Below are 24285 nucleotides of genomic sequence, written 5' to 3'. Positions count from 1 at the left end.
ATATGTGAACCGTGAACTTCCTAATGTTCAAGCTGGTTTTAGAAAAGGCAGAGGAACCAGAGACCAAATTGCCAACATCCGCTGGATCATGGAAAAAGCAAGAGAGTTCCAGAAAAACATCTATTTCTGCTTTATTGACTATGCCAAAGCCTTTGACTGTGTGGATCACAATAAACTGTGGAAAATTCTGAACGAGATGGGCATACCAGACCACCTGACCTGCCTCTTGAGAAACCTATATGCAGGTCAGGAAGCAACAGTTAGAACTGGACATGGAACAACAGACTGGTTCCAAATAGGAAAAGGAGTACGTCAAGGCTGTATATTGTCACCCTGCTTATTTAACTTCTATGCAGAGTACATCATGAGAAACGCTGGACTGGAACAAGCACAAGCTGGAATCAGGATTGCTGGGAGAAATATCAATAACCTCAGATATGCAGATGACACCACCCTTATGGCAAAAAGTGAAGAGGAACTCAAAAGCCTCTTGATGAAAGTGAAAGTGGAGAGTGAAAAAGTTGGCTTAAAGCTCAACATTCAGAAAATGAAGATCATGGCATCCGGTCCCATCACTTCATGGGAAATAGATGGGGAAACAGTGGAAACAGTGTCAGACTTTATTTTTGGGGGCTCCAAAATCAGTGCAGATGGTGACTGCAGCCATGAAATTAAAAGACACTTACTCCTTGGAAGGAAAGTTATGACCAACCTGGATAGCATATTCAAAAGCAGAGACAATAAATACTTTGCCAACAAAGGTCCCTCTAGTAAAGGCTATGGTTTTTCCTGTGATCATGTATGGATGTGAGAGTTGGACTGTGAAGAAGGCTGAGCGCCGAAGAATTGATGCTTTTGAACTGTGGTGTTGGAGAAGACTCTTGAGAGTCTCTTGGACTGCAAGGAGATCCAACTAGTCTATTCTGAAAGAGATCAGCCCTGGGATTTCTCTGGAAGGAATGATGCTAAAGCTGAAACTCCAGTACTTTGGCCACCTCATGCGAAGAGTTGACTCATTGGAAAAGACTCTGATGCTGGGAGGGATTGGGGGCAGGAGGAGAAGGGGACGACAGAGGATGAGATGGCTGGATGGCATCACTGACTCGATGGACGTGAGTCTGGGTGAACTCTGGGAGTTGGTGATGGACAGGGAGGCCTGGTGTGCTGCAATTCATGGGGTCGCAAAGAGTCGGACACGACTGAGCAACTGAACTGAACTGAAACTTTACTAATAAGTCATACACAAAATATACATTATAATAAACTCTGAATCCCCAAAATGGCTAAACCACCATGTTCTAATTCTAAGCTCCTTCTGCCAACAAAAAGGCCAGTGCTACTAAAGACATTTGATATAGGTCAACTAAATTATGATCAAAAAAAAAAAAACCCCTCTGCTATAAAAATTTTGCAAAGCCAAAGCTTAGTCTTATAAAAACGATTAATCTGAATTTTATCTTCAAAAAATTCAAAGTAACAGATTTAATGCCACTTGCTTTTCAAAATATTTTCTGGTCAGATAAAGCAATCTATGTTAGTTCTACCTCTTTGAAAGATTCTAGTAAAATCAGGAATTTACAATTAACATTTTATTCTCAGAGCATGCTTTTTTTTTTAAGTGAAATCGCTCAGTCATGTCCGACTCTTTGCGACCCCATGGATTGCAACATTCCAGGCTCCTTCATCCATGGGATTTTCCAGGCAAGAATACTGGAGTGGGTTGCCATTTCCATCTCAGAGCATAGGCAAGTCTAATTAAGAAGCACACAAAGAATTGTCAAGTTCCAAGCCCAAACAGGTTTGACGCTTTGTTCCATTAAAGACCTAACTGTCTTCATTATTTAATATTGCTGACACTGGGTTTTAAACTAAATTTTCAAATAAAGATTCAAAATCAAGAATTCCAATCTCTTCATCCTGGAGGCAATCAAGGTCTTTAAAATCTACGCTAGCCTACACTTCCAGCCGTTTTTCCAACTATTACAAAGTGAACTCTTCAGGGTAGGATCCTAAAATCAATGTATAATGCCAATTAATCTTAAAACTCCCTCTGCTCCTCCATATCATCCATAAAGCACAATTACATATAACCTGACAACTTGTTTTCTTCCTGCACTGAAACAGATACCTTTTTCTTGAGCACTTAAGAAGTAACTAGTTTATATTAAGGCACCTAGACTAACTGAGCAAGGTGAGCGGCATACACTATGAAAGTATGTGGAAGGAAATGACTAGGGGAATAGAAAATTCACCTCTCCCACTTCATGCTGACCCTAGGACAGAAACTACTCATTTCAGTAGAATGGCAGAAAAAACTGCTTGTACTATTTAAGTTATCTACAATTCTCATTCCTTTTTCTGTCTGTCCCTCGTCTCTTTAATTTTTTTAGGGAAAACAGAATATCTAGTTGAAATCATGCAAGTTCAAATCATAATGGATGCACTATATCCAGTATTTCCAAATGAGCCTCTGCATCTTGCCTAGAAAATCCCGTGGACAGAGGAGCCTGGTGGGCTGCTGTCCATGGGGTTACACATAGTCGGACACAACTGAAGCGACTTAGCATGCATGCATTGGAGGAGGAAATGGCAACCCACTCCAGTGTTCTTGCCTGGAGAATCCCAGGGACAGAGGAGCCTGGTGGGCTGCTATCTACGGGGTCGCACAGAGTCGGACACGACTGAAGCGACTTAGCAGCAGCAGCAGCATAGTGCTTAAGAACACACCAGACAGAGAGAGACTGGGTTTGGTTCTGGCATCTGACAGCAGTGTGGCCATGGGCAAGTAACTAATATCTCCATGCCTCAGTTTTTGCATCTTTAAAATGCAGAAAACAATAATACTCATATCATAAGGTTACTGTTAAGGACTGTATGAGTTACAGAAATAAAGTGTCAATACTTTATGTACTTGAAATATTGCCTGACGCATAGGTGCTGATTTTTGTTGGCTATTGTTTTTCCAACTGGACTGCCCACTCAATGTCTATCCCAATTATATTCTTCAAAAATCTGCCCTAATACCTCTTTCTCAAATAAGGTAGTAATAATGTCCAACCAGGGATAAGCTCTCCTATACCTTTAAACATCTGTTCTTAATTTCTATATGACTCTACTAACTTGTATTTTCTTCCTGAAAACGTTATCTTTTTATGTATATTTTATATCATTATGTAAATTATAAGATCCTTTAGGCAAGAAAATACAGGAATACCAATATGCCTCTTTTATACAAAAAAAGTCCCTCAGGTAAATAATAAATATTGCTTATGAAGCAAGGTTACTGGATAAAGGTTTCCCAACAAAGGGTGAAGAGATTAAGAAATCAACTGTTAAATATAGATTCTCAGTTTGTATCAACGTATAAATCTCAAACCAAAAACTGTTTTAAGAGTCGAAGTTGCTCTGAGCATAAATCACAAAAATGAGGACTCAGTTTATAAGGAATAGCTTGTAGTCTCTATTGTAAGTCAAGAATGTTACAGCAAGTGCTCGCTTCGGCAGCACATATACTAAAATTAGAACGATACAGAGAAGATTAGCATGGCCCCTGCACAAGGATGACACGCAAATTCGTGAAGCGTTCCATATTTTTTGTGATGGATTCATTTTGATATTTGGCAAAACTAATACAATTATGTAAAGTTTAAAATAAAATTTAAAAAAATAAAATATTCCAGACATGGGTAAAAAAAAAAAAAAAAAAAAAGAATGTTACAGCAAGGTTAGCTTTAGCTTTCTATAATATACACACAGTGCTGTCAGATATGGCCTGCAGTCTGAAAAACAATGTATAAAATACTTAAAAGGTGACTTTTATGTGTCACACACTGCAACTATGTAGATGAAAAGATTCAGACCTTGTACTCTAGTCTACACAAAGACAGCTAATTAAACAGTAATGTTCAAGATATGGGCAGGAGGACAGAATAATAATATTGATACCCATTCTCTTTTATTCTCATTTTAAGTCTTATCAAAGAGAAAAAACAAGCTATACTTGACAAAAGGTCTAACCAAAAAAACTAGTAAGAATCAGCATCGTGTTCCCATGGTGGTTAACACTGATTGAATATATCTATGAGGGCATGTATTAGTTAAGGGGAAAAAATAAAACACTAACAATACATAGCTGCAATGTGTACAATGGCTGATTTAATTAAATAAAATGTACATGTTAAATATAAAATGTTCAAGTGTTACATGTGGCAACAACAACAAAAAAACTAGTAAGTTACATTCAGAGATTCCATATTTCCTTTAACAGTCAAGATCAGCTGATTATTATATATCTTTCACCTGGAAAAATGCCACAGCAATTCAAACCAAATATCTGGTCTTGACTCCCAGACATTACTAAGCAGACACTCAAAAAGTCACTCTTTAAGTTTTAATAATAAAAATTTTTGAAAACTGTTATGGTTCTCCTAATGGACCTAGGAGGTTTTTTTACAAATTAAAAAATGATCTTTTATTTGTCTACAGTTTGTCATTTAAGATCACTAACCTTACACAGTAAATGTAAATATAAGATGCAGCATTTCTTCAAGTATAACATCCGTGTTACCAACCTAGGAAGAGGTGTGTCCTGCATATTTTATTCACCTATCTAGACCCACACCTCTGCTCTACAGCAGCAATTTGCAAGCCAGGTATACCATACTTTTTATTCAACCAGAGGCAGACAAGTATCAAGTTTGCAGATTTTGTACCACGTTTTAACTATGAATTATTACAATGCAGATACTTCCAAACAGCCACAAACTGACCCTCAGGCAAAATATTCTGGTCAGTTGATAAAAATATTCTTCCCTTCAGTGAAGGAGTATTTCATACCTAATTCAATAATAACACCAAAATAAAATACCAGGTGTGGAATATAATTAGCAAAATTTAATGCACAATATATAAAGATCCAGCATCAACTCAATTTTGTCAAGGATAGTTAATCCAATAATTCTGCCTTCCATCTTCTTAAATAGAGAAATACAATACATTGCATCAAACTGAGAAGCCAGGTTATAAAGTCAGACTATATGAAATGAAAATATTATAAAGACATTTAAGATTAAGACTGTCATTTAAGAAAACTAATCTTACACATGGTAAAGTGTCTTTTCATATATGATGATGTTACTAAACTACAGTTAAAACAACCCTGACAATCTCTTAAAATCAAATCAGGCAGGGAAAGGTGTTCACAGGATGAAACACACCCAAGAGAAAAGTAAGAGTGAACCAAAGAAGGAGAGTCATATTTCACTTATTCCAGGGCTTACACTCAATGAATGAACTCCCAGGGTAATCACTGCATGATTATGATCCTCTACCCCATCCTCCTTTTTCAGATTTAGAGAACATATGTTTAAGTTAAACACTTGGATGATATGGCTTCAGTGCACTACATGAGCCAAAGAATAAAACTATCCTGGAGTAATAAGTAACCACCAGATGCTATTTCCTTTTGTAGCATCAACTGAAGAGAACTTCTCCAGTTTTCTGTTCCACTACCCACCTCCCACTGCTTTTCAACTTCTACTTCCCTTTCCCGCAGTTTTCAAAACTGCGCCACCTACAAAAAAACAGGCAAGAAAATACTTAAATCCCACTATGCTACTAAGTTAAATTTTAAAGTGTATCTGCATAACAAAAAACATACAACATTGATTGCTGCAGTTATTTGGGCTATTGTTTTCTTAAAACATTCTGAGTTCATTAAATAGTTATTAATAGTTCATTAATAGTTCATCAAAATTCAACTTTAGTGAGAAATCATATCTTACCGACAACCATAAGTGTGAATTCAAAACCTCTCTTCACTGATTTTCTGTATACTTGATTTGGGAGATTTGCAAATCCCACATAGCCTTCAAGGTTCTTCTGTTGCTGAGAAAAGTAAAAGAGGGTCAATTATTTATACATCAACAAAATGCTTCTATCATACATTTCAAATTCTCTTCATTAACCTATTTTTAGAAAATCATACAAACTCTTATTCATGGTAAATCAAACTGATTTTATAGTATTACCAATAAAAGTATTAATCGAAAAAATGGACAAAGTAAATTGAGCACAAGTGATTAACAGTAGTCAATTATAAAAGTCAATGAGATTGTCAGATGACATCACTGACTCGATGGACATGAGTCTGAGCAAGCTCCGGGAGTTGGTGATGAACAGGGAAGCCTGGCGTGCTGCAATCCATGGGGTTGCAAAGAGTCGGACATAACTGAGCAACTGAACTGAACTCAACTGAGTCAATTATAAAAACCCAAGGGAATAAAATAAAAATTTTAAAAAACCTGCCTCAGAGCAAAGATTTCAATTTATAGTAAGTTACTAAGATTCTGATCAAGCAACTAAAAAAACAACAAAGGATTTTTTACAATAAAAAAATTCAAATCCCCTTAAGATTATATTCAGTTCAGTCACTCAGTCATGTTCGACTCTTTGCGACCCCATGGACTGCAGGATGCCAGGCTTCCCTGCTATACTATATATTATATAATTAATTATATATTTTGTATTAATAATATATTATGTTATATAACATATTCCCTGTTATATTACATATATAATCTTATATGATTATATTAAGGATTCTTTTAATTATTCCCTTTGCTCATACTAAAAACCACAGGCAGGATTTTCTTGAAATTCACCTTCTTATTCATGAAATAAAATCAAAATGTGGAGTTTAAAATTTTTCATAAACTCTTGAAAGCTCTCATGATCAATGTCAATCAGTAAACATTATCTTTCAAACTCTTATACTAGGTCCAGTGATGTCACCTCAATGCTTTTACTGGACATCAGATTTATCCTGGTTTTAAAGTAAACTTTAATTCCATTTTTTGTATAGCTTTTGATGTATAGCTTCTGTATAGCTTTGATGACCTCACCAATAATTTCATGATTAGTTCATACAAACCTACTTCTAAATTGGCATAGAAAATCAGTGTGACTCTCAACTTACCCATTGGTGACAAATACTGTCCATAGTTCAGACCATCTGAGTGAGTAGTCTTACAGATTAATTTACTTAGAGGTAGGTCTTATTCATCATTAAAACATAATGCCATTCATCATTTAAAAATAACATTCCTAAGAGATACACATTTCTCTTAAAGGTTTTTGCCACATTTAAATTCTCATCCAAAAACACTTATATGGGATCAAAGTAATAATTCAATACATTTGGATTTAACAAAGAACAGCACCCTGCATTCCTCACTAGTATCACATATATAATAAATATTCCATCCATAATCTTTTACCCTTTTTAAAAATTCATATAAATTAATTTTAAGACAAATGTTGAGCAGATAAGTAAGCCAATTAAATTAGAGGCTAATTTTAAATATACTAGTTAAGACACTGATCAGAATATTTTAAAGTCAAATATTTGAAAGCCTACTATGTGCAGAGCTAAGACTATGTATTAAATTTAAAGCTTCCTTGATTCATATTTCATCCAATTGTAACTGAAATTTAACTTAGACCAGAAAAAAGCCTCTGTATTAATTATGTAGTATACTCACAGCTACTTTGTAAAGAACATATTTCCATCATTCCAGTGTTCCAGGTTCCAACAGAACAGATCCACAGAGGAACAGTAAATGAGGAATTCCAAAAATCATTCAAGGCACATTCAGTCCAAACAGGGCAGAGAAATCCATTGGAACATAGTAAAATGAAGAGGGGGGAAAATGAAAGTTACTTACGTGTAACTCAACAAATTAGAGGTAAATTACAAATATACTGAAAGTAGACTTTTTTCTACTCACATCAAGGAAATATTTTTTTGTTGGATATAAGGCCCAGTGAGTCCATTTTAGCAGCTTTCCTGATAAAACACAGAATCAAACACCTCCTATCTTTTCAGAAAGGACAATCACTATGCCTTGCACCTGAAGTCTTACAAGAAATGATGAAAAAAGTGTAAAGTATGAAATTTCAAGAAGATATACAGGGACCGACTTTAAATTCCAAGAAGAAAAAAAAAAATGTAAATTTCATACAATTTTGCTTTGTCAGTCACTGGATTAAGACAGATCAGATCAGATAAATGCCAATATTTTCCCTAGGATCTTTATATAGTATTACTATATTTCAAGTAATTAAACTAAAGTTCAGAATTGGAAGAAATGCAAACTTGGGGATATAGGAAAGGAAGCTAAAGACTGCAAGCAATAACAAATGGAAAGATGAAGTAAATGTGACCTATGAAAACTGAAAGGCAACCAACAGAGCACAGAGGAGAAAATAAGACTATCTTTGGACAAAATGCCCGTAAAAAGGGTATGTCTTTTTTTCTATATTGAACAAATCTGAGTTATATCACAACCTAGAAAAGACAATGATTATTCAAATGTCACCTCCACAGAGAGGACTGCTCTGAATACCCTTACTAAAACTACAACCTACTCCTCATCTCAGCACTTTGTTGCTTTATGTTTTTTTTTCCCTTTAGCACCTATCACCATTTAACATACATACAAATCTTGTTTATGGTGATCTCCACTCACTCTACTTCCAACTAGAACGTAAACTCCATCAAGGTACAGATTAAAGGAGTTACAGAAGTTGTGACATCAAAAAGAGGAAGCCATCTGACCATCTGAGAGAACTGAAGAAGTTTCCGAGAAAATATTTTAGGTTACATGTTCAAGAAACCCACCATACAAAAGGTGTAAGAAAAATGCCTCAGTCTACCCCTGTGTCTTATTCACTGCTTTATCCTCAAGTCACAGAACAGTCTTAGGGACAACTGGGAGACTGAGGTAAGAAAACAGGGAAAAGCATTTTAGGGCAAGCGGTGGGCCCTGAAGTGGGGGTGAACCTGGTACTTTCAGGAACAAAAATAAAGTATATGAACTCCACAGAAGTAAGGTAGTAGACCAGGGGACAAGTGGTAGAAAATAGGTCAGGGAGGCAGGCAGGGGCCAGATAATGTGGGACCTAGTCAAAGCAGGAAATCTGAGTGTTATTTTAGGCATGATGGGAAGCCACTGGAGGGTTTCACACAGGCAAGTGACCTGACCTGATTTGTGTTTTAAAGATAGTTCTTACTGTTAAGAGAAGAAATGGAAATAAGAAAACTGCTAAGAAGCCTACTATAATAGTTTAAGAAAGAAAGGGTATACTGAATTTAGATGGTGTCGATGTAGGAAAGAGAAAGATTCAGAACAGGTTTTGAAGGAAGAATGGTCAGGACACTTCTGGTGCATTACATGAGATCAGTAAAAGAGACAAAAGATAACTCTCACTACTTGACTTGAACAACTCAATGGCTAGTGATATCTCCACGGAAAGAGGGAACAAAGGAAAAGAGTGAGCGGTGAGGGCCAAAATCACCAAAATCAAAAAAAGCTTTGAATGTGTTGAAGACTCTATTACATATTCAAGAAGAAATGGTCATAGGCAGTTAAACATATGAATTCAGAAATTCCAGGGTTGGCTGTTCCTGAAAATACAGATTTAGGAAACATAAGCATATAGATAGTACTGAGAGAGGATTATATTCTCAAAGAGAGATTATAGACGAAAGGGATTCTAGGCAGTTTCCTGGGGCTTCCCTGATGGCTTAAGAATCCGCCTGCAATGCAAGAGACCAGAGGGTTCGATCCCTGGGCTGCGGGGAGGACATGGCAACCCACTCCAGTATTCTTGCCTGCAGAATCCCCATGGAAAGAGGAGCCTAGTGGGCTATAGTCCATGGGGTCACAAAGAGTCAGACACTTTGCTGAGCGACTAAGCACAGCACATCACACAGGCAGTTTCCTGGAGCACTCCAACACTAAAATGTTAGGCAGAAAATGAGTAAGAAAGATCAGTCAGTGAGGAGGAAAGAAAACTAGAAGGGCTGAAGGTTATTCAACTGTGTTAAATGCTACTGAACAGTCAAATGAAAAATACCAGAGATGTGACCATAAAATTTGGAAATAAGATTACTGATAATTCTACACAAGAGCAGTCTCAGTAACACAGTGAGGAAGAAGACTTACTAGTTTGAGAGTAGATAATTCTCTGTATACGTTAACTAATATAATTCTTAAAATAAATATATGTTACAAATTATTTTAAAATTAAGCATGTCATTTGCCAGTTTCCCCATATGACTGATTTCCCAGAGGAAGAAAATCATGTCATATTCATCTCTATATTCCTAACAGAGTGCTGATACACAGGAGTTGTTTAAAAAAATAAACAAAAATACACTTTCAGGAAAATTTCTCCTGAGAAAGAAACTGTGTCTAAACACAAAAGACAGATTTAGGGAATATACTAAAATATAACACTGGCTGACTAAAACACATAAACTTTTCACATTTCATAAGAATCTTGCCTTTCCCAAATTCTAAAATCAACCACAGTCTGTAATTCAGAAGATTTAACCACCCACTGATTCTTTTTCTGGACAAATATAATGCTCACAGTGCCAGTGTGAAATATAATCTCTGGATAAAGAAACATTATTTATAGACCCGAGTGACGTAACTGTGACACTTATAAGCATGCAAATATAGATAAAAGTATATTCACCCAGGCTTCACCCAAAATACCTTAAAAGTATTACTTGATTTCAATCATCAGTTATGTAAGAAGAAACAGTTATCAAATCATCTTTTCTAAAAGCACATGTTAAATCTTTCGGTAACTATCTAAAAGATATGGCAAATCTCTATGTCAAATTCACATTTAAGAAAATCAAACTACAATTCCATTGCTTGCTATTTCACTACCTGTGGGAAAATCAACTTAAATACAATACCCAGTAACTGCAGTCATTAATTGACTTAAACTTACTTCTAGAAATCAATTATATTCAAAGAAAAAGATGCCTCAAAAAGGTTTCAATAATAGATTATTGGAACTCTTAAGATTTGTTTATATTCTCTACCATTTGTTCTTATTTCAAAGTAAAGTTATCAAAACCTTGGCATCTGAAAACCCATTATAAGTTTTAAATTTTGAATATTAATATTTATAAATTAACATATATTTTCCAAGGAGAAAAACAGCACCTTATTTTGAAAATTGCCAAATATGCTTTTGGGGAACAACAATAAAACTGAGTTGTAATAGGTTGGAAGCAATAAAAGTGAGAATTTGAGGGAAAATTAAAACATTTTTATAGGATCTACTATAAACCTTCAACTCTCTCAATCACTCATGTAGAGCCAGACATCCTGGAATGCAAAGTCAAGTGGGCCTTAGGAAGCGTTACTATGAACAAAGCTAGTGGAGGTGACGGAATTCCAGCTGAGCTATTTCAAATCCTAAAAGATTGAAATTGAGAGTGAAAAAGCACTGTTTAAGTGCTGCACTCAATATGCCAGCAAATTTGGAAAACTCAGCAGTGGCCTAAGAGCTGGAAAAGGTTACTTTTCATCTCAATCCCAAGGAAGGGCAACGCCAAAGAATATTCAAACTACCACACAATTGCTCATCTCACATACTGGCAAAGTAACGCTCAAAATTCTCCAAGCCAGGCTTCAACAGTGTGTGAACTGTGAACTTCCAGATGTTCAAGTTGAATTTAGAAAAAGGCAGAGAAACCAGAGATTCCAACATCTGTTGGATCACAGAAAAAGCAACAGAATTCCAGAAAAACATCTGCTTTATTGATTATGCCAAAGCCTTTGACTGTGTATAAGACAACAACTGTGGAAAATTCTTAAAAGAGATAGGAATACCATAACCACCTTATCTGCCTGAGAAATGTGTATGCAGGTCAAGAAGCAACAGTTAGAACTAGACATGGAACAACAGACTGGTTCAAAATTGGGAAAGGAGTACGTCAAGGCTGTATACTGGCATCCTGCTTATTTAACTTATATGCAGAGAACATCATGAGAAATGCCGGCGTGGATGAAGCACAAGCTGGAATCAAGATTGCCGGGAGAAATAACAACAACCTCAGATATGCAGATGACACCACCCTTATGGCAGAAAGTGAAGAGAAACTAAAAAGCCTCTTGATGAAGGTGAAAGAGGAGAGTGAAAAAGTTGGCTTAAAGCTCAACATTCAGAAAATGAAGATCATGGCATCCAGTCCCATCACTTCATGGGAAATAGATGGGGAGACAGTGGAAACAGTGTCAAACTTTACTTTTTGGGGCTCCAAAATCACTGCAGATGGTGATTGCAGCCATAAAATTAAAAGACGCTTACTCCTTGGAAGGAAAGTTATGACCAACCTAGATAGCATATTAAAAAGCAGAGACATTACTTTGCCAACAAAGGTCCGTCTAGTCAAGCCTGCAGGGCTCCTCCATCCATGGGATTTTCCAGGCAAGAGTACTGGAGTGGGTTGCCATTGCCTTCTGCAAAAAGGCAAGAGCTAGGGGCATGCAAACTAACATATGACCTTTAAAGAAAATTGAGGAGGGGACAATAAAGGTAATATTTAGGAAACACTTATGTGATCCTGTAACATCTTCGTAGTGTTGTTATATTAAATCTAGAATCTAGGTACTTTTGCACCAGTTATATTTAAAATACTTAAGACTTTTCAGTAGTGAAGTTCTGTAACTTTCCCCTTGAGTTATGTAAGAGATGGTAGGAATTTCAAGTGCTCGATAGTTTCTTGCCTGGAGAATCCCAGGGACGGAGAGCCTGGTGGGCTGCCGTCTATGGGGCTGCACAGAGTTGGATACTACTGAAGCAACTTAGCAGCAGTAGCAGCAGCTCTTCCCTTTTTACTGAGATGAACAACTGTGTACAAACATAACCAACTTTTACTTTCTTAATCTTGTGCTGGATTCTTGGTTACTCTACCTAAAAGATTTTAATATCTGTATGAATACATGTAAGAGGTAACTTAAAATTTTAAATAAATTTTTTTCTTTGTTCTGAACTTGAAATTTAAATCTCTTCTTATAGAATTACTGGCCACACTCATTCATTTAACATAGCTACTGGATTCACATAATGTATGGATTACCAATTAGGAATACAGAAGCTAATGAAAACAAGGTCCCTGCTTATGAAACTAAGAATCTGAGGTCAGAGAAGTTAGAAGGCAATTCTATTAATACAGTGATAAACACTATAATGGAAGCAAGCACAGGAAGACAGCTATGAGAACAAAAAGGAAGGGTGTTTTCTCCCATTATGTTGTCAGAATCTTCAGATTCTGAAGGACTAGCAGGCCTTAGTCTGATGAGAAATTTGGGTAGGTGCTGCACAATATGGGCAAGCAAATTGGCAACTGTAAAGGCCCAAAAGCAAGAGAAGAAAGTACAGATCTTTTTGGTAACTAAAAATAGTTCAGTACACCTCATAATCAAGGTCCAGGAGACGCAGAGTAGGAAGTCAAGCAAAATCCAGATCACAGAGGACTTTATAGGCCACAGTAAAGAACTCAGATGAGGCATCATCTTTAAAACTTATGAAGAGTATTAAACGATTTTAAGCAGAAAACTGCACTATCACATTAATTCACAAGCCAAGTCATATTCATATTTTAGAAAATTACAACTAATAAGAATATTGAGGAGATACTGGTAGCAATTTCAAGATCTGCTGCAGTAGCCCAGGGAAGAAATTAGGACCTGAGCCATGACAGAAGTAACAAGGATTAAGAGTTAAGTTAGAACACTACTGTTCATTACAGTAGTCACTAGCTCCATGTGGCTATCAATCACTTGAAATTTAGCAAGTCTGAATTGGGATATGCTCTGGCTCCATTGGTAAAGAATCCACCTGCAATGCAGGAGGCCTGGGTTCAATTCCTGGGTTGGGAAGATCCCCTGGAGAAGGGAATGGCTACCTACTCCAATATTCTGGCCTAGAGAATTCCATGGACTATATAGTCCATGAAGTTGCAAAGAGTCAGACACAACTGAGCCACTTTCACACACATTAAGCATAAAATACAAGCCAGATTTTTTTATATATACTTATTTTTATTTATTTATTTATTTGATTGTGCCGGGTCTTAGTTGAAGCATATGGGATCTAGTTCCCTGACCAGGGATCGAACCCCGCGCCCCCTGCTCTGGGAGCATGGAGCCTTAGCCACTGGACCAGCCACTGAACCAGTAGGAAGTCCCACAAATCAGGTTTTAAAGACTTATTATGAAAAAAAAGAATGAAATGTCAATTTTTATACTGATTACATATTGAAATAAAATTTCAGCTATATTGGGCTATATAAAAATGATACTAAAATTAAATTTATTTTTTTCAACTTTTTAACATGCCTGCATGCAAAGTCACTTCAGTCATGTTCAACTCTGTGCGACCCTATGGACTACAGCCTGCCAGGCTCCTCTGTCTATGGGATTCTCTAGGCAAGAATATTGCAGTGGCTTGCCATTTACTTCTCCAGGGGATCTTCCTGCCCCAGGGATTGAACCCATGTCTCCTGCACTGCAGACAGATTATTTACCATCTGAGCTACTAGGGAAGCCTAGGCTACCAGAAAAGCTTACATATGTGACTTACATTAACTTCTAATGAACAATGCTGGGTTAGATATTAATGAGCTGAAGTGACAAGTCTCTGTAACTTGTGGGGGGAACAGCAAGACATAAATTCTAAATTTATGAATTTACATTGAGCTGGATTAATGGTGGTTCCAGTCACTAAAAGAAAAATTCACTTGAGTTTAAGGTGCTAAAAAATGGGCTTTAGGAAAACAAATATCTAGTAGGCAGCTATATATATAAAAGTTAGAAGTTCTAGAAATGTCTAGGTTAGGCAGACACTAACATTTTAAGTCATCAACATTTAAATGGTATGAAGGCCATGGGTTATGAATCCAAATACAGTATTCAAAGTAGGAAGCAGGCCACAACCAACAACAAAATCCCAACTCTATGACCTACACAACCTAGGAAAAGGTGAAAAAAAGAAGAATAAGGAAAACAGTTTTTAGAAGCAGTTCAAGGAGGTCAACTGTAGTGGCCTCCTTCGAGAAGTGGTCAACTGTACCAAATGCTCTGGAGTGGTCAATACAGAGACAGAAAAGAATCTATTTAAAATTATCAGGGACCATTGTCAGAGCACTGGACAGATAAGAGAAAGATAGATGGAGGCATAATGGAAATAAATAAGTAGTGAGTAACTGTAGACAGTGAGCGTAAACAAGTCAATTCTTTCTGAATGCTTATCTGTGAACAGAAGAGCAATAAAGTAGAATTTAGAGAACAACAAAGGGTTAAGACAGGGTTTTAGGAATTAAAAAAAAAAAAAGGATGGTTGCATGCTTAAATGCTGGGAGTTTGGGGTCAGTAGATGCAAGTTATTACATATAGAATGGATAAACAAGGTCCTAGCATATAGCACAGAGAACTATGTTCAATACCCTGGGATAAACCACAATGGAAAGGAATATAAAAAAGAAAGCATATGTATATATAAATGAGTCACTTTGCTGTACAGCAGAAATGAACACAACATTGTAAATCTACTATACTTCAACAAATCAATTTTTTAAAATAAAAATAAATTTAAAAAAAAGCATTACCTAGACAAGTGGCTAAAGAAAGGAAGGTAAACTAGGATACAGATAACATTTTGGAGTGAAAGACAGGATTTTCTTTAAACATCAGAGAGAAAAATCATTTACTAATCCTAAAGGGACTTACCAGGGAATTTTAAGAGATAAAGATTTGAATCAGCAACCATGAAAACAAAAAGAAGGGCTAGGAATACACAGCAGGCATCCAAGCAATTCTGTCCACTAGTTTAGGATAAATCTGTGATGGACAGGGACGCCTGGCATGCTGCAGTCCATGGGGTTGCAAAGAATTGGACATGACTGAGTGACTGAACTGAATCGTGTGATCTTTTACTCCAGTAGCAATCTGTAACTGAATGTAAGCCAAGACTGTTATCTGAAGCTGTTATTTTGCAGAAAGGGCGCAAAAAAACTACAAGGCATCAAGAGAGCTGACAAGTATGGTTGAAGTGAATCACTGAACAAAATGGAGAGGGTCAAGGATCCAAGGGAGGAAGTAAGGAAATGAGACAGCTAAAAGAATATGAAGTTGTAGACAGAAAAAGCCATACACTTAAGTCTTCAGAGGTGGACCAGAAGTTCCAGATGACCACATGGAGCCGTTAAAATGATGGCTCAACAATAATCCCAGATGTGTAAGTAAATTACTGAACAAGTTTTATACATGGTCACTAAATATGCCCCAGAATGATAACAGGGCGTGGAGTAGAAAGAAAATCTGTTTGGTGCCATCTTTAACAAATAAAGAGAAAACAGGGATACAGTATCTGACAAAGTTAAGAAGGGTGAGAAAATACTGTTATTAAATAGCATAAGCTTTAAAGAAGCAGGGCTTTTTTTAAAGGAAGAATGGTCTACAGTCTAGACAACCACTGATAGAAATATAAGATGAATTACCTATGTAATAAATATTACAGTAGACACATGAAGAGTAAAAAGGTGAAGTTAACAACATTATTTTATTTCACCCAATGTATATACAATATCAACATCTCAACATGCAGTCAATATAAAAAGTTATGACTCACTTTACATTATTAATTTTTCTACATGCTTTGGCTTTGTAATAATCTTTGAAATACAGCATACCTTATTTAGGACTAGCTACATTTCAAGTGTTCAAGAGCCACATGCTGGTAGTGATTACCCTACTCGATACAGAAATGGAAATTTCATAGATAGAGAACATTTTCATAATTACCAAAAGATCTACTGGAGAGCACTAAATTAAACTAAATTACTACTGGGTACAGTAGTACCCAGTAGTGTGAGGATGTGGGAAAACAGGCACTTTCACACATGACTGGTGGAATATAAATGAAACCACTTCCCTAAAGATCAACTTGGCCACATGCATCGAAAACTTAAGTCTTCATGCTCTCACACTCAATAAATTTCACTTCCACAAATTTATACCTTTTAAATTTATAAGGTTTAGATAAAACAACATTCAACAAAGCACTGTTAAGGATAATGAAAAATCATAAAAACCAAAGTTTCAAAAACAAGTGAAACAAATAATATGTTACTCCCATGTGTTAAAACACCATGCAGAAATTAAAACTTTTAGAAGAACAGACATGACAGATAGCAATATACTGAGTGGAAAAACTATTATTAGACAGCTGGCACAGTAATATTTACTTTTAAAGATTCTCTTATGTGTACACTGGAAAACAAAAGGATATACAGTGGAGTGACAATAAAGAAATTAACAGAGTAAAGACTTAAGAAAAGTCTCTCCTTCATTAAAAGCAGTAAGAGGCAAAATTATCAAAATCAATTTCTTCTGATCTCTGGAAATGAACAAAGGGTTACAGCAATTCAAAGAACACTTACTCAAGAAAAAGGGCTGGATGTCAGTAAAAACAGCAGTTCTTGTTGTATTTTAACTTGCCCATTCGTTATCTTCCCTCACTTGTTTTACAGTAGCCTTGAAAACCAACAGCATGCAATCATGGCAAAAATCAGCACCCAGTCAGCAACTGGAAGAGAATAGGCTTCTTCAAAGCTCCATTCCCAAAAAAGATTATTTGACCTGTCTGACTCCTTGCAAGACCCCACAAACAACCAAGAGGATAACTAAAGACTTCAGTGACAAAACAAGACAAAGAAAACAGACTTTACAGAATTAGTTCCCCCAAAGTCACTAAACAACAAAAAACAATAATAAATCCTGGGGTGGAGGAAAGAGGGGAGATGGAGAATTTGACCACAGCCGCCACGCTGTTTTGCTTAAAATGCCCAGTTTTCAACAAAAAATTATGAGATGCAAAAAAAAAAAAAAAAAACAACCACCCAAGAAAGTATAAAAATATAACCCACATTCATGGGGGGAAAAAAGCAATCAACAGAAGCTAACCTTGAGAAGACTCAGACATTACACAAAGACTTTAAATCTGCTATTTTGAATACATTCAAATAACTAAAGGAAATCATTTCTAAAAAACTAAAAGAAAGTATATGAACTACATTCATCAAATACAGATGATTAATAAACAGAAAGAAATTATTAAAAAGAACCAAATAAAAATCCTTAAGTTGAAAAGTAGAGGGCTACCTTGGTGGCTCAGTGGTAAAGAAAATGCCTGCCAATGCAGGGGACACAGGTTGGATCCCTGGTCTGGGAAGACCCCGCATGCCACAAAGCAAACAAGCTGGTGTGTCAGAGCTCCTCAGCCTGCGCTTCAGAGACTGGGAACTGCAACTACTGAGCCCACGTGTGGCAACTACCGAAGCCAACGCACCCCAGAGTCCACGCTCCACAGTAAGAGAAGCCACCACAGTGAGAAGCCTGCACACCACAGGGGAAGAAAAGCCCTCACTCTCCAACACTAGAGAAAGCGCACAGCAACAAAGACCCGGCACAAGAAAAATAAAGAAAAAAAATTATTTTTAAAAAGTAGAATAACTGAAATAAAATTCCACTAGAGACAAAGAGGTTCAAAAACTGATACAAGCTAGCAAAATAAGATTGTCAAATAACATTTACCAGCCTAAGGAACAGAAATAATAAGAGGGAATAAAAAACTACACAGCCAGAAAGTATGGAACAAAATCAAGCATACCAACATAAACATAATGGGAGTCCATGAAGTACTGGAAAAAAGGACATAGGCAAAGAGACAAGAAGAGAATGAGGCAAGAAGTATATTTGAAGAAACAATGGCAGACAACATCCCAAATCTGAAGAAAAACATGTCAACACAATAAAAGCTCAGCAACTTCAAAAAGAGAAAAAGCAGAGATCCACAGCTAGACTCATCACAATCAAATTGCCAAAAAATAGACAAAGAATCAGGAAAGCAGCAAGAGACTTAAATGACCCTATATAGGTGACTGAATATGAATAATGACTAACATCTCATCAGAAACCACACAGGCCAGAAAGTAGATGGATGACATACTGAAGACATTAAAACAAAATGAATGTCAACCAAGAATTCAGTATCTACCAAAGGCATCTTTCAAAAATAAAGCTGAACTTAAGACATTCTCTGATAAGCAAAAATTGAAAATTCCTCACAATCAGATAGAAACCCTACATAATAAGTAAACACAAAAGACAGCACAAATATAATTTTTATTTGCAACTCTATCTGATTTAAAGGCACACTTTACACAGCAATTACCCTTTTGGCAGAAGGTGAAGAGGAACTAAAGATCCTCTTGATGAAAGTGAAAGAGGAGAGTGAAAAAGTTGGCTTAAAACTAAACAATCAGAAAACTAAGATCACGGCATCAAGTCCCATCACTTCATGGCAAATAGATGGGGAAATAATGCAAAGTGACATACTTTATCTTCTTGGGCTCCAAAATCACTGCAGATGGTGACTGCAGCCATGAAATTAAAAGATGACTGCTCCTGGGAAGAAAAGCTATGACCAACCTAGACAGCATATTAAAAAGCAGAGACATTACTTTGTCAACAAAGATCTATCTAGTCAAGGCTATGGTTTTTCCAGTAGTCATGTACGGATGTGAGACTTGGACCATAAAGAAAGCTGAGAGCTGAAGAATTAACGCTTTTGAACTGTGGTGTTGGAGAAGATTCTTGAGAGTCCCTTGGACTGCAAGGAGATCAAACCAGTCCATCCTAAAGGAAATCAGTCCTGAACAGTCATCAGAAGAACTGATGCTAAAGCTGGAGCTCCAATACTTTGGCCACCTGATGCGAAGAACTGACTCACTGGAAAAGACCCCGATGCTGGGAAGAGTGAAGGCGGGAGGATAAGGGGACGATGGAGGATGAGATGGTTGGATGGCATCACCAACTCAATGGACATGAGTCTGAGCAAGCTCTTGGAGTCGGTAATGGGACAGGGAAACCTGGCGTGCTGCAGTCCATGGGGTCGCAAAGAGTTTGACACAACTCAGTGACTGAAATTACAAAGCAATAATCATTAAATTTTGTTTTGGGGTTTATAAACTAGAAAGAAGTAATTCGTATGACACTAGGAGCACAAAGGAGGTAAAAGGAAATGAAAAGTACACAGGAGCAAAACTACTGTTATTTTACTGAAACTAAGCTGGTAATAACCCAAATTATAATGTTATAAGTTATTAAGGTAATCTCTAGGGCAATAAATGAAAAGATAAATAACCTAACTAAAAATTGGGCACAGCACTTTAATAAACATTGCCCCACAGACGATGGGCTTCCCTGATGGCTCAGATGGTAAAGCATCTGCCGACAATTTGGGAGACCAGGGTTTGATCCCCGGGTCACGAAGATCTCATGGAGAAGTGAATGGGAACCCACTCCAGTATTCTTGCTTAGAGAATCCCATGGACAGAGGAACCTGGCAGGCTACAGTCCATGGAGTCACAGAGTCAGACACGACTGAGCAACTAACACTTTGCCTTTTTCACCGAAGATATACAACTTGCCAACAGGCACATGTAAAGATGTTGAGCATCATTAGCCATTGTGTGCTTGGGTGCTAAATCACTTCAGTCACATTCAACTCTGCCACCCTATGGACTGCTGCCTGCCAAGCTCCTCTGTCCATGGGATTCTTCGGGCAAGAATACTACACTGGCAGGCAGATTCTTTACCACTGAGCCACCAGGGAAGCCTTACTGTATAAGTAACACATAATTTTGTTTATAGATTCACAATGTTTTCATATGGACTTATGCTTCCTCTTTTGGATATATATACCTAGGGATGTAATTGCTGCATCTTAGGGTAACTTTATGAGAAACTGCCAAACTGTTTGCTGAAGCAGCTGTGACATTTACATTCCCCCCGTAGTATGAGAGGGTTTCAGTTTCTCCACATCCATGTTCACACTTGTTATTAGTCTGTCCCTTTAAACTATCACTGTTGGAGTCATAGTATCACTGTTGTTTTCACTTGCAATTCTCTAATGGCTAAAGGGGCTTCCCAGGTGGTGCTGGAAGTAAAGAACCCACCTGCCAATGAAAGAGATGTTAAGAGATACTGGTTCAATCCCTGGGGCTGTAAGATCCCCTGGAGGAGGAAATGGCAACTCACTCCAGTATTCGTGCCTGGAAAATTCCATAGACAGATCAGCCTGGTAGGATGCAGTCCTTAGGGTCTCAAAGAGTCAGACATGACTGAGCACACATGTACATGCACACCCATGCAATAAAATATTATTTAATAATAAAAAGGTATGAAGTACTGATGGGTGCTACAATATGGTCGAACCTTAAAACATCATGGTAAGTGAAAGAAGCTAATTACAAAAAAAATTCTATGATTTCATTTATATGAAATGCTCAGAATAGGAAATTCCATAAAGATGAGAAGTAGATTAGCTGTTGTCAAGACGTGGGAACAGGAGTAACTGTTAATATACACGGTTTCATTGGGGTTCAGAGAAGGCAATGGCAACCACTCCAGTAGTCTTGCCTGGAAAATCCCATGGACGGAGGAGCCTGTGGGCTGCGGTCCATGGGGTCGCGAAGAGTCGGACACAACTGAAATGACTTAGTAGTAGCAGCATTGCAGTTGATGAAAATGTCCTCAAATTAGACATAACGATGGTTGCACAACTCTGTTAATATACTAAAAATGACAGAATTGTTCAATTTAAAGGGATGAATTTTACAGCATGTGAATTTATCTTAATAAAGCTGTCATAGAATCAAGTATGTAGTGTCTATAATACACTACTTTTCATATATTGGGTTGGCCAAAAAGTTCATTTGCATTTTCCTAGAACAGCTTACAGAAAAACCCAAAAGAACTTTTTGGCCAACTCAATATAATTTTTATATCTGCTTTCCTACGTGTATCTTCTCATCTGTGTAAGATGATAGGAAGAAATTAAAAACTAAGCAAGAAACTATTAAAATTGGTTACCCAAACAGATGGGTGGTTAAATGGTAGAAAAGGAAAATGAGATGGGTAAAAGTGTAAAAGAGATAAGACATGGAAGGGACATTTCCAGACATACTGCTTTACAGAACTGACGATTAATACCACAGTAATGTTTTACCTAGAGTTGGACATTACGGAGTGTGAAGTCAAGTGGGCCTTAAGAACGTTACTACAAACAAAGCTAGTGGAGGTGATAGAATTCCAAAAGAGCTATTTAAAATACTAAAAGATGATGCTGTTAAAGGGCTGCACTCAATATGTGAGCAAATTTGGAAAACTCAGCAGTGGCCAAAGGACTGGCAAAGCCAGTTTTCACTCCAATCTTAAAGAAAGGAGGTGCCTTAATTTCTCTTTCTGTTTTCTCATTATTAGTGTATAGGAATGCAAGGGATTTCTGTGTGTTGATTTTATATCCTGAAACTTTACTATAGTCATTGATTAGTTCTAGTAATTTTCTGGTGGAGTCTTTAGGGTTATGGTACTGGCACAAAGACAGAAATATAGATCAATGGAACAAAATAGAAAGCCCAGAGATAAATCCACGCACATATGGACACCTTATCTTTGACAAAGGAGGCAAGAATATACAATGGATTAAAGACAATCTCTTTAACAAGTGGTGCTGGGAAAACTGGTCAACCACTTGTAAAAGAATGAAACTAGAACACTTTCTAACACCATACACAAAAATAAACTCAAAATGGATTAAAGATCTAAACATAAGACCAGAAACTATAAAACTCCTAGAGGAGAACATAGGCAAAACACTCTCTGACATACATCACAGCAGGATCCTCTATGACCCACCTCCCAGAATATTGGAAATAAAAGCAAAAATAAACAAATGGGACCTAATTAACCTTAAAAGCTTCTGCACATCAAAGGAAACTATCAGCAAGGTGAAAAGACAGCCTTCAGAATGGGAGAAAATAATAGCAAATGAAGCAACTGACAAACAACTAATCTCAAAAATATACAAGCAACTCCTGCAGCTCAATCCCAGAAAAATAAAAGACCCAATCAAAAAATGGGCCAAAGAACTAAATAGACATTTCTCCAAAGAAGACATACAGATGGCTAACAAACACATGAAAAGATGCTCAACATCACTCATTATCAGAGAAATGCAAATCAAGACCACTATGAGGTACCATTTCACACCAGTCAGAATGGCTGCGATTCAAAAGTCTACAAATAATAAATGTTGGAGAGGGTGTGGAGAAAAGGGAACCCTCTTACACTGTTGGTGGGAATGCAAACTAGTACAGCCACTATGGAGAACAGTGTGGAGATTCCTTAAAAAACTGGAAATAGAACTGCCTTATGATCCAGCAATCCCACTGCTGGGCATACACACTGAGGAAACCAGAAGGGAAAGAGACACGTGTACCCCAATGTTCATCGCAGCACTGTTTATAATAGCCAGGACATGGAAGCAACCTAGATGTCCATCAGCAGATGAATGGATAAGAAAGCTGTGGTACATATACACAATGGAGTATTACTCAGCCATTAAAAAGAATTCATTTGAATCAGTTCTAATGAGGTGGATGAAACTGGAGCCTATTATACAGAGTGAAGTAAGCCAGAAGGAAAAACACCAATACAGTATACTAACGCATATATATGGAATTTAGAAAGATGATAACAATAACCCTGTGTACGAGACAGCAAAAGAGACACTGATGTATGGAACAGTCTTATGGACTCTGTGGGAGAGGGAGAGGGTGGGAAGATTTGGGAGAATGGCATTGAAACATGTAAAATATCATGTATGAAACGAGATGCCAGTCTAGGTTCAATGCACGATACTGGATGCTTGGGGCTGGTGCACTGGGACGACCCAGAGGGATGGTATGGGGAGGGAGGAGGGAGGAGGGTTCAGGATGGGGAGCACATGTATACCTGTGATGGATTCATTTTGATATTTGGCAAAACTAATACAATTATGTAAAGTTTAAAAATAAAATAAAATTAAAAAAAAAAGAAAGAAAGGAGGTGCCAAACATATTCAAACTACCATACAGTTCAGTTCAGTCGCTCAGTTGTGTCTGACTCTGTGACCCCACGGACTGCAGCAAGCCAGGTTTCCCTGTTCATCATCAACTCCTGGAGCTTACTCAAATTCATGTTCATAGAGTGGGTGATGCCATCCAACCGTCTCATTTTCTGTCATCCCCTTCTCCTCTTGCCTTCAATCGTTCCCAGAATCAGTTTCTTTACTACAAGTTACTTCTTCACATCAAGTGGCCATAATATTGGAGCTTCAGCTTCAGCATCAGTCCTTCCAATGAACATTCAGGACTGATTTCCTTTAGGATGAACTGGCTGGATCGCCTTGAAGTCCAAGGGACTCTCAAGAGTCTTCTCCAGCACCACAGTTCAAAAGCATCAATTCTTCAGCACTCAGCTTTCTTTACAGTCCAACTCTCACAACCATACATGACTACTGGAAAAATCA

General features: G+C 37.2%; 1 protein-coding gene and 1 non-coding gene across 3 annotated transcripts in view; one reads left to right on the top strand and one right to left on the bottom strand.

Annotated features, from left to right (window-relative positions):
* SEPTIN7 (septin 7) overlaps positions 1-24285 on the bottom strand; it is a 98385-nt gene that overhangs the window by 51624 nt on the left and 22476 nt on the right. For both annotated transcript variants that reach the window (XM_086396536.1, XM_086396534.1), the window contains exon 2: positions 5784-5886. Coding sequence is in view for 1 of the 2 variants with exons in the window: in XM_086396534.1 (XP_086252660.1) it covers positions 5784-5793 (10 nt within the window). In the remaining variant the exon portion in view is untranslated. The remainder of the gene's footprint in view (positions 1-5783; positions 5887-24285) is intronic.
* Positions 3489-3595, top strand: LOC147374222 (U6 spliceosomal RNA). Its single transcript, XR_015163326.1, has one exon. It is a non-coding gene; the product is annotated as a U6 spliceosomal RNA (small nuclear RNA).

Source organism: Bos grunniens, chromosome 4 (assembly GCF_055505025.1).
Source record: "Bos grunniens cultivar Pamir isolate PY7600 chromosome 4, Bosgru_T2T1.0, whole genome shotgun sequence".
In the NCBI taxonomy this organism is placed as follows: domain Eukaryota; kingdom Metazoa; phylum Chordata; class Mammalia; order Artiodactyla; family Bovidae; genus Bos; species Bos grunniens.
The sequence above is the reverse complement of the archived record's forward strand: the minus strand, read 5'-3'. Positions and strand labels throughout refer to the sequence as shown.